At 39.8% G+C, this 11,743-nt stretch overlaps 1 protein-coding gene across 3 annotated transcripts in view; it reads left to right on the top strand.

Annotated features, from left to right (window-relative positions):
• The window catches only part of Znf407 (zinc finger protein 407), a 366,869-nt gene that overhangs the window by 218,211 nt on the left and 136,915 nt on the right, over positions 1 to 11,743 (top strand). For all 3 annotated transcript variants that reach the window (XM_038330534.1, XM_038330536.1, XM_038330535.1), the window contains exons 6-7: positions 2,952 to 3,035; positions 11,282 to 11,402. In XM_038330534.1, coding sequence (XP_038186462.1) covers positions 2,952 to 3,035; positions 11,282 to 11,402 — 205 coding nt within the window. The remainder of the gene's footprint in view (positions 1 to 2,951; positions 3,036 to 11,281; positions 11,403 to 11,743) is intronic.

Raw genomic sequence — 11,743 nt, 5'->3', positions numbered from 1 at the left:
AGTTTTATGTACCCTTCCCTAACTATGGGCAGTGTAATACCTCCTTCAAGAAAGAATCATATCACACCCTAGAGTTCTTAAAATGCAGAGGCTAATCAGAATTGAATTACTAGATGTCTTCAGAAAACTGTTTTTAGAAGCTCACGTTCACGCTAAAAATAACCACATGTAATGTAACTTAGCCATCTTGAGATTCAGTGGAGTATGGTCTGAGATTACATATCCCATCATGCCCCATGGCCAGGTGCTTAGTTTGTGACAGACTTTTCACAGTCTTCGCACAGCGGGCCCAGTACTCATGGTGTCTCTGTGTGAGTGCTAACCCCCGTCACTACCGGACACCGTCGACTACTTGGTGTTTTGTGGCCTGCTTTCTCTTTGCCCTGCTCAGAATAGATTCCCTGTAGCAGAAGAATAATAAATTTTAATCAGCATTCAGAAATGTTCTTCTGATTGTTGTGAATCCTGTATTATTGTTAGAAATTATAGGTTGAAAGTTCTCCTGAAGCAGTCTGTGGGAAGCCCAGGCCTCCTTAGCTTCCTTGACAAGGGTGTTGACGATTTAAGGTCTCCAGCCTGCCCTGAGAGATCACTTATATCGAACAGCAGATGAAAAGCCAGTGCAGATGTAATTTATCGTCGGCGTTTCCTTCTAAAGAATAATTGTGGAGACTTGGCTGGATCAATAATATGGATTTTTGTTGTTAGGTCTTGTAGTCTGCACCATAATGAGAGATAGGGGACAGTGGCTGTTTTCTATTAGAAATAAAGGATTGCTTCCGTGGCTTTCTATGTTTGAATGCAAAATGGCACATTTGAAACTATTTCAGGTTGTTATTAAAAGAAGTCTTCCATTAAATCTCTGTTATCATTTAAATATGACAAGTAAAAACCCCTTCTTGGTTGGGTAAAATATCTCATTGGGAAATTCCTTAATTTCTTTTCTCAAAAATATACTATTGGCCCACTGTTTGTCAGTTACCCCCCTCCACTCTCCCCCTATAAAAAAAAAAGCAAGTAAAAATTGAATTTGAAAACAAATCAAGCCACCAAGGTAAATATGACATACAATGCACCTGAGACTACCACCTTAGATAAAATCCACACGTGGAAAAAATCAAGGTCACTAATGTATCTAGAATGAAATCATCTGGAAAATGAATAATTTCACCTCATGTGTGTATACCATAAATTAGGAAAGGGAGTAAACTTTATTATGTGCAGCATGAACTCATGTAGAGAACTACATTTACATGTAAATGTAAATTCTGTATTTTTCTCCTGTGTTTATTAACACATTTATTTTGTAAAAAAGAAACAGGTCACAAAGGTTCCATAGATGGAAGAATGGTAGCATGCTTTTCTAGAATGGGGGATGCTCAATGCTCACGAGCCCTTGCTCTTCCCCTTCATAGCATGCGTGTGCATGTGTGCACACAGCAAAACCACATTTCTCCACTGTGGTCCTTATGCCTTTGTGCATGTGTGAGAACAGCTGTTTCCTGCCAGCACACGCAGACCTGGGGATGAGCACATCAGAGAGAATTGTTTCGCTACCACATTTAAAAAATGTTAATATTTAGAAACAAATTGGTATTTTAGTTTTAAAAGGGCCACTTCAGTGTTATTTATTTGATAACACAGCTAGTTAAAAAGATTTATATTTTAAATTGATTAAATAATTAGATGAGTGATTATAATTAAACTTTATTCTTCACAGCCCATCTACTCTATTTTTCCTATATTGGCTAAGGGCTTCTTCATGTCTTTCCTTTAAGTTAGGAAAACTAGAAACACTTTTAAGTGAAGGGTTACTCTTTTTATTGCTATAGCTATTTTCCTTTGTTTTGTTATTTTAACCTTAGAAATACAGTCACTGTTTGCAAATGGATTGCCAACTAAATTTTTTGTGAAACCCCAAATATGGAGTAAAGCAGGCTTATTATGGGAAACTTGTCACTTTAAAGTCTGAGAGACCAAAGTCAATAAAGATGGATGCAAATGATTTACTTTATTCCTGGAAAAGTCTTTTATAATTTCATTAATTCCTCCAAAGTCTGCATTTGTATTGTTTTGCCTTCCTTGTGAGTCTTATGGGATGAATTGTCTAACTAGCCAGCACTTGCTGGCCAGATTGCTACAGTAGAATGATATATAGCACTTAAAGACTATAGGTCAAGAAAGTAGCATGTGTAAAATGCTCAGAACATAGCAGTCTGCACAGTTAGCCAGCCCACATCTGCTAAATACGCCTTTAATTCCGCAGAAGTTTCCAATCCAGAGCTATCACTGGAAGATGGGGGGTAGAAATTTTTATAGGTGATTTTTACCAATCTCTGGACTTCTTTTTATGCCATAAAATTCAGGAAACACAAACAGCATTGAGTATCTCCAGGTAATGTTAGTTTGATTTCCTTTGGATCCCCAGTCTATTCAAAGAAACCATTTAATTCAAATTATTGAGTATAAGGTGATTAAAGAAGATCCTGATAGAATCAGGTAAAACCAATTCAGTGTTTTTATGTTATTAAAAAATTCAATATATTTTATTTAAAGTTATATATACTGTATATTAACTATTCCAAGCAATCTTTACTCAGCTCAGAAAGGCCAGATGTATGGGAATTGTAAAAAATCAGGATATGCATAAAAACTGTTGAAGTGCATAAAGCAGCCCCATCTGGAAGACATCTAGCAGAAATGAAGTTGTACAGAACCATTCCATTGATAATAAAGCTAATTTTTATGGGTCTGACAAGTATGTAATTATGTTCAGTGGTGCTTTTCAGATTTTATCACAGTCAATAAACCGCAGTGGTAATTTCATTCCCATTTGACATATTTACATGGAAACATTTGATTGGAGGAATTAGTAACCCTGAAAGCCTTGATAGATATGTTTTAATGATCTGTGACCTCCACAGTCCCTCATCTGTTTATTGTTGCAACAGGCGAGAAGTCGTTTCTCTGTGACCTCTGCGGCTTTGCCGGTGGGACCCGTCACGCCCTCACCAAACACCGCCGGCAGCACACAGGTCAGTACTGAGTCTGCTCCTGGCTTCTTTCTGCAGACACGAGGCAAGGTGTTAGATACCCAAGCACCATTAAGCCTCATGGTTTGCTTCCTCTTCATTCTAGGTTTTTGCAAATGAAAATTTCTGTAAGTATCACATACAAACACAGGTTATGTGGAAGTTAGATTCTCTCTTGTTATCTGCTTAAAAGGATATACAAATGACTACCTGTATATTTATGGCTTCAGATATCCCTCATGAGTTTCATCTTAAGTGGGTAAAAAAAAAATTAAGTTACCCAAGACCAGATAGTTAAGGCTATTTGATATCTGTCTGCAAGTGTCCCGGAGAGCTCACGTTGGGCCCTCACTCTTTTCTTCCTGTGTCCTACTGCCCTCTCCCTTGCTCACTTGCTCATTCCCCTCCGTCTGTCTGCCTGCCCCTGTATTTATCAGTCAGCCTGTCTGTCAGTGTCATGGGGACTTTGTGTTGTCGCAGTTGTTCTTTCTGCTAAGACACAACAGGAGAGATAAACGTGGACATGGAGGGTAGCCTGGCCATGATCCTTCTTCCCCATGATTCCGGAAGGGAAAGTGGTCCCCCAGAAAGTCATTCTGATAAGTCTAAATGATATGTGTATAGGGCAGTACTGTCTCAGGACAGTTCTCCTTTGTAGTATCAGCAGAACCACATTTTCCTGCCACCAAGTCTTTACTAATGAAGTTCATATGGCAGCCAAGCTGTAACTGAATTTGATGTTTTCCCTGGTGGACCATGAGGACATTTGAGTTTGACGCTCTTGTGGTGGGAAATTCCTAGGCCCACCTCTTACTGAGCAGAGAGCCCTCTGAGGGTGTGGCCCCGGATGTACTCCATCTGTGCTCCAGCAGATGGCCTCATACCATGCACACCTCAGTATCTCTCACCGGACCTAGGAGGTTATTTTAAAAAACAAAAGACATAAAGTTGGAGGAAGACATGTTGGGGTGCTGTGTGGGAATCAGGGTGAAGCCAAGAGTATATACAACCCTACCTCATGTTATGTGAATGAAATTCTTGAGAACAAAGACTAAAATTTAAATACATTACTCATGACCATTTGGATCCTTGAAATGTCATGCTATACAGATACAGGCAGCTTCATTCCTCAATATAATATTTCCAGGATCAATGGAAATGAATCCTACTCTTTGCTTTTAAATCTTGAGTTTATCAGGATGAAATTTCTATAGAGATAAAAGCCATTAAGATGAGGGTAAATTTTCAATTTTTAGCAGGTTGAAAACACATGTTTATTCATTGTAAAATTCCTATGTAAGGATTCTCTATAAGGTAGGCTGTGTGGGTGCCAGCTGGTTTCATATGGCAAATGGAGACAGAGTTGAATATATGTGCAGAAACCATGCAGCCATAAGATTTTTTGTTCATGTTTTCAGCTTATTGATAACTCAAAGTTTTGATTTACATGGCATTTTTGCCTTCCTGTTTCATCCCATGTGGCTCCAGGGGAGAGCAGGCCCCCTTGTGCCACCCCTCCAGTGGGAGTCTTCCCCTTTGCCCCACAGTGGAGGCAGTGATGCTGCGATCACAGACGTCCAGGTGATGGATCGATCAGGAGGCCTGCATCGAGCTGGCACAACTTTATATTTTATGTCAGGTCCAGAGGCTCCTTATTACTTTGCTATTAACTTTATACCATATAGGACAATGTCTCAGAGACAGAGGTATCTGTCTTTCTGGCAGTTATCTGCCTCTGTGGCACAAATCAAACATGATTCTTTAATACCAAAGTCAGTTCTTAAAAGACTTGGCCCCCACAAACCGCTCAGTCCAACTCAGTCTAGGCACTTAGCTTTTATGTCGGACTTAAAATGTTTAAGCAACACACACTTTTTTCTCCAGGGCTAGACCTGATGGTACATTTGAAATCTGTATTTCTTTGATGTGTCTGTCTTTGACATGGTTTACCATTTTACCACAGTGTCCAGGCAAATTACAAGCGGTTCAGAAAGGGATAGGTACCCAAAGTGTCCCACATGGCGTAAATAATTCCTGACTGAAATGCAGGCTGTCTAGGGAGCTGACACAAAACATCTTCCATTCCAAGATTTACTTTTTTCACCTGTCAGAGACCCTTGATTCAAGGGCACCGGCACCAATCCTCACGTGCTGTTGGAGAGACCCGGCCAGTTTAATAACCACCAGTCCACCCTAAGGAGTGGAAGTGTGACTTCCAGTCTGACAGATGGCTGACACACAAGCTGTCCCGGTGTCCCTGTTCCTCCTTTGCTATCAGGAAGGCCTATGAGGCGAAGTGTTTCTTACTGGGTGTTTTGGGTGAGATCAGTGCTTATGAAAGAAAGCACTTATGAAATGAAACAACAGCCCAGTAGGGAAAGTTGTGTTGCACAGGGGAAGACTGATGAGTACAGCTACAAAAGCAGCAGAAAGTCTCCTTGTTCTGTCCCTTTAGTTTTCAGTTTGTTGCATAGACTGGTCTGGAGTTTATGGGCTGTATTGGTGCCTTTTGACTCCACCAACCAAGCTGGGACTTCAGTGTTGTCTGAGTTTTAAACTGGTGTGTGTCTTAAGTCACGTTGACTTATCCATTGAATTATATCATTAAATAATTACTGTATTAACTCAGGTTACCATATTTGAATAAAGTATAGCTTATATAAGTTGGCATGTACCCTATTATTATCAGATGTGTCTGGCCTGTCTCTTCTCCTTAGCATTTTTTTTTTGTTTTGGATTTTTTGAGATAGAGTTTCTCTGTGTAGCCCTGGCTGTCCTGAAATTCACTCTGTAGACCAGGCTGGCCTCAAACTTAGAGATCCGCTTGCCTCTGCCTCCCAAATGCTGGGAGTTAAGGTGTGTGCCACCAGCACCTGGCTTCTTCTTAGTATTTCTATGCATAATGTTATTTGCATAAAGTTTATTGTATATATGCCTGCGAGCTTGTATATAATTCAGAACACTTACTATTGCCTAATTTCATCTGTGTCAAGGCAAATATGAAATAGAAACCTCTAATTTACCAATAGAATGCAAGCTTAATGTAAACTTCTAATGAAATTATTAGACTAAGAAATTTTAATGGCATTTTATAAATGTGTAGATTTTAACTTTTAAGTATCACCAGAAATTTCATGAAGGCGTAAATGAAAGAACCTACATTAACTAGATTTGTAAAGCTTATGTTGAACTCCCAAACCAAGAAAATTAACTTCGAATACTTTAGATCTTTAATTTTACACTAACCTAGTCGGGTCTGTGGTGCCACCTTTTCCTCCTTCCATGTGCCTGCCATATCTATGAATGGCGGGTCACGCGACGCTGTCTCCCAAGACCACTGTAAAGAAGAGATGTCTAAGTGAAAGCCGTCTGCAAATACACAAGCTGCCTAGGTGAGGAATAGCCGGCATACAGCTGTGAATATGCACAATGATCCAGTACAGCCTTTTCCGTAATTTAGGTTCATTATGTGGGTAGTAAAAGCTTTCTATGCCTCTGCCTTGGGTCCTGTTATTATTTGGCATATATATGCACAAGCAAGAACATTGAGTTCATTCTGCATAGGCTGCATGTCAGTTAATTTTTAAACATGGCATCATACTCAGGAGTCTCAAGAAGATGTACAAAGTCATCCAGCTGGAAGACTGGAACCACCAATTTTTGTAATTAAATGAGACCAAATGAGTGAAGTGCCATGGACACCCATTGGAAGGCCTACCGTTGTTGCCAAAACGTAGGCTCTGCTTTGCTGAGCCCTGCAAACTCATTTGGTAAATCAGTAAAACTAACTCAGAATTCTTGTAAAAATGCAGAAGTCTGAACTAGTCAAACATGGTGGAGAAGGAACAGAGCTCCTGGCCTCCCGTAGTCAGAGCTCTCAGGTAGACAGACTGTCAGTGGGACAAGCTGTCCACCTGCATCTGCTCTATCTGCTGATTGTCATCAGGAAGTCAAGATAGTTTATACCTTTCAGCATGTAATACTGGATTAATTGGTTATCTGTATTTAGTAAAATGAGCTTTAAGATATATTCCATACTGTATACAAAATTAATTCAGAGTTAACACAATCTAAATTGTATATAAAGTCTACTGAGAAAATGTTTGTGAATTTGGATCACCAAAAATCATTTTATTATTGTGTAATAGCATGCTTTACAAAAGAACAAATAAATGAAAATTACAAATGATTAAGGTGACACCTTTATATTAAAAATCACCCTGAGAAGGATAATGAACCACAGACCAGATGAAAACATAGTAGGACCACAAATGTCACAAAGGATTTCTAGCTGGAGCGTAACAACCCTCAGAACACCACTGAGGAGACAACCAACAAAGAAGTGACAGAGCCAGATGGCTTAGTAGATAACTAAGTATGCTCCCGAGTATGGAGCGACGGCCAGGAGGCCATGGGAAGTTGTCACTGTCCATTGGAAAATGCAGGGCTGAAGCACTGAGCACACCAGCTAATGGGAACTCTGGGATGCAGCTAAGAAAATGGGAATTGGTAGTCGATTTCAGAAGATACGTTGGGATCCACCCCAGGATAAACACATCGCCATAAACACGTCGCCATACCACTGCTGGACATTCGCTCAGGACAAAAGGACACATATGTCCATTTAGTGGCTTACCTGTCATTGATAGTTCATTCCAAATTCACTTGTTGTTATAGCCAAACAAGGAGGTAGCTCAGATGTCCTTGAGGTACATCAGTCTTCTCAGCCTTCCTCGTGCTGCAGCCCTTTAATACAGGTCCTCATGCTGTGGTGACCCCAACCATAAAATTATTTAATTGCTACTTCATAACTATAATTTTTCTACTGTTATGAATCGTAATGTAAATCTTTGATATCCAGGATATCTGATATGTGACCTAGGGGTTGCGACCCACAGGTTGAGAACTACCAAGTTAGACATGCAAGCACACATGGTATATTCAATATATTCATTCCCCAAGGGAAAAAAATCTATATTCTAGCAATATAGCCCAATCAAAAAATAAATAGCTGTATGTAGTAAATTATATACCACACAAAATGGACTATAAGCTTTATGTTTTCTTTATATAAATTTCTAGAAGATACGATTACCATATAATAGGAGAAAACAGGTAAGGATTGGACTTCTAACAATCAGGTCTATGTATGACAGGCCAAGGAATCATTTAAGGGTAAGTGATGTTCATTATCTTGATTTTGGTGGTGATTTCATCAATAACAGATAGAGTAGGTTTATGTACTATAACATTGAAATACTGTTTGTTACCTAGACAGAAGATATCAAATTAGATAATCAGCATGTGTTTGTTGCTTTTTTTCTTTTCATGTAAATTGCACATTGGCTCTGATGTTCAATCAAAGTGCTGTTTTTAGTGTACAAATTCAGCTCTGAAAAACAAGCATAATATTTACTTTTATGCTTATGTATAGTTATGTATCTATTTCCAGAAGCAACATATTCTTCAATTATATTTGAACAGATAGAATTACTTTCTAATATACATACAATATGAATATTGTATATCATTCTTTATATTAAATAAAGATCTGCCACTGTGATGAGCATAAGTTATTGTTATAAGTGGTTTTAGTGTGTGTCTGTGTCTGTATGTGTTATGTCAATCATTGAAATCCTGTTACCTACGGTGACTTTAGTTGTTTGACCAAAGGTTTAGAAATGGAGATCAGAGAATAACTTTAAGCCTTGGGTGACAATTTCACTAGGATGTTAAAGATAGGATTCCTCTTAAAAAGAAATTTCTCTTATACATTGTTTTATTCTGCTTTGTAGATGGTCTTTGATTTTTTTTTTTTTTTAAAGCAGGATCAGTCAAACACGGTGACTTCTAAATAAGATCTACAGCAGAGTAGCTTTCTGTCCTCCTCAAGTGTGTAAGCCACCAGCTAGTGCTGGGTACTACATCCCCTGCCGACCCAGCGGGCAGGGAGAGCCACTGCTTGTGCTGCTGTGGTCCCTGGGCCGGGCTGTGGCTCCTGTGTCAGCCGTGGCCACTCTGCTCTGGGTCCTTATTCCCTGTTCTTCTGCTGCTGTGACCCTCACAGTCGTCCTGTACTTTGGCGGTGATATCTGTCCTCTTGGTCTTTCTCAAGTGGCCTGGCAGCAAGTGAGATGGGGCAAAACCAGGATCTCAGTCCATCAGCCTTCACCCAGCCATGCCTCTCTGCTTCAAGAGAGATAACTCCCGCTCAGCAGGATGTGTGGGTATAAGTTAAATATCTGTATAGCAGTGAGTGAGGCCATGTGAGAAGACAGATACTGTAGAACAGGTATCTTTACTAATGACTGCATTGATAAGGCAGTTCGGGGCAGACATACTTTAATAAGTATCTTCAATACTTTAACAATACTTTAAATTATTATTGAAAGGAGGGGTAAGTATTGGCTCAGGACCCCAAGATCAAGTTCTCATCACAAAGGAGGTGTATTTGCCCCAAAGGGACAGGGGTAAGCAACAAAGACAGGAGGCAGAGGAACCAGGGAAAGGGGGCAGGAGTGTTGTCCTGGAGGTCAGAGGATGCCTCTGGATAGAGAGGAGACAGACATGGCCTATAGGAAGATGGCAGTTTATAAAAGTACAGGGGGAAACTCAGTGTTAGGATGAGGTGATTAATTTTAATTGGTCATATTAATTAATTAGGTGAGGCAAAGGGGACTTTTGATTGCTGGATTTCAATACTTGGGTATCCGGACCTTTGTGGTTGGCCTCGGGAGGAGGGATTAGCCAAATAAGAGAATGGACCTTGGGGACTTGCGCTGGGAATGTGCTCTAATGGTTTCTAGCAAGGCAGAGGGAAAGTGGGGAAGAAGGTCAAGGACTGCCAGAGCCTTTCAGTTATTATTCAGACTGATGGTCCAGCAAGTCTAGGAGCCGCCCACCAAGCCCAGTTGGTGGACAGAGAGTTATCCCTCGATCCCTACGTTGTGCTGTGGACAAGCAGTTACACACATAAACACATATTCCTAAACACACACACACATATAAAGAAAGAAACTTTCCTTCAGTTTTAAATAGATCAGTGCATGGAGAGTATTGTCATGCAAAGCTAGAAAAATCAGACGCACCAAGTGGACATGTTGAAACATAGCATTAGTGTGTTGTAGATATAAAACTGTGGGAAAGAGTCTGATGCGACATTCTGTGTGAGGAAAACAGGGTGAGCTGCTCCTTCCTTCATCCTTGACAGGAGAAATGTAATAGAAGCCACACATTGTCTGACTGCCACAAAATAGGGAAATCACAGGGAAAATTATTTTTACAATTATTAGCTTACCCAACAATATCAAGATTATCATTTTTAAATAGTTATTATGATTATGGCATTATTAGTATTTTTTACTTTTTGTACTAAGATTTTGATATTTGGCATGCATTTTATGCTTCTAGCACATTTCATTTCAAAGAACAAAATTGCATCCAAAGTATGTAACCTATAGTTTTGATAAAAGTTGTACTTAAAAAACTAGGTACACATTTCTAAGCTATTCCAATCCTGCTAAAACATTTTTCAATGGCTGGGTTGGATTAAGTTTCAAATTTGAATTTATGTTAATTGAAATTAATTAGCCTTGGGTCAGTTGTTCAGCAGCCAGTGTAGCAAGTGAATGGGAAACTGTCTGAGTGAGTGTGGAGGAGCGGGTACAAGAGTCCCTCCTACCCCCAACTCCCACCCCTGGGACAGCTCCATCCTGGGACAGCCTGAGGCTCAGCTTTTGTCCATCCTGGCCCGATCTTTACAGGATTTATTCACACACCTTAGCATGGGATTAACATTGCATTGTTTGTTTGTTTTGTTGAGGCTTCATACCTTCTACCCCATAATTATAATTCCTCTTACTAATTACAGTAACAACTTCATTTCATTTTTCTTCATAAATATTTCTAGGAATTTATTATTTTCCATCTTAAATTCAACTGTATGATTGGCCATGTTTTAACCTCACTGAGATTTTTGGAATGAGTAACGTAGCATGGTTTATAAAATTATTCCAGTGTCCTGGCCTATACTTATAACCTGGAGTCCTGTTTGTACACTATGCTATATACTTTCCTAATTGCCAGTTGTATGTCAGTAATATCCTTTAGCTTTCACATATCCTAAGTTCCTGTACTCCATCGAATATTATTTTGTAGTATTTTATACATATAAACTTTTTATATGTTAATACTAAGCTTGGTCGCTTCATGTCCAATTATAATTCATGTATATGCATTTCTTGTTACAGGAGAAAAGCCTTTCAAATGTGACGAATGTAACTTTGCCTCTACAACCCAATCACACTTGACTCGTCATAAGCGTGTACACACTGGAGAGAAGCCCTACAGGTGCCCGTGGTGTGACTACAGGTAATGAGGTCAGAGGTGCTGCCATAGTCAGCTGGGGCCCGGCAGAACTCAGTCCTGATCTGCTTTAGTGGACTTGATGGGCGTCACCTGTTAGGCAAGGTCTGTAATTCCTGATCTCAGTGAAGTCTTCAAAAACAGACATTTTTCAAAACAGTCCTAGCTTCCTTGTAGTTGAGAAGGCGGGATTGGATTTCCTTAGTGAGCCCACTTTCTTCCAGTGGAGCGCCTCCTTCATTAGCCTCCAGATTCCTATACAGTTGGCCAGCTACACGGATGCCTTATAGCACAGCCCTTATCTACATGGGGAGTTACGTGTCGTGTGTCATATATAAACTTCTGTT

This window comes from Arvicola amphibius, chromosome 5 (genome assembly GCF_903992535.2).
Source record: "Arvicola amphibius chromosome 5, mArvAmp1.2, whole genome shotgun sequence".
In the NCBI taxonomy this organism is placed as follows: Eukaryota; Metazoa; Chordata; class Mammalia; order Rodentia; family Cricetidae; genus Arvicola; species Arvicola amphibius.
The sequence above is the reverse complement of the archived record's forward strand: the minus strand, read 5'-3'. Positions and strand labels throughout refer to the sequence as shown.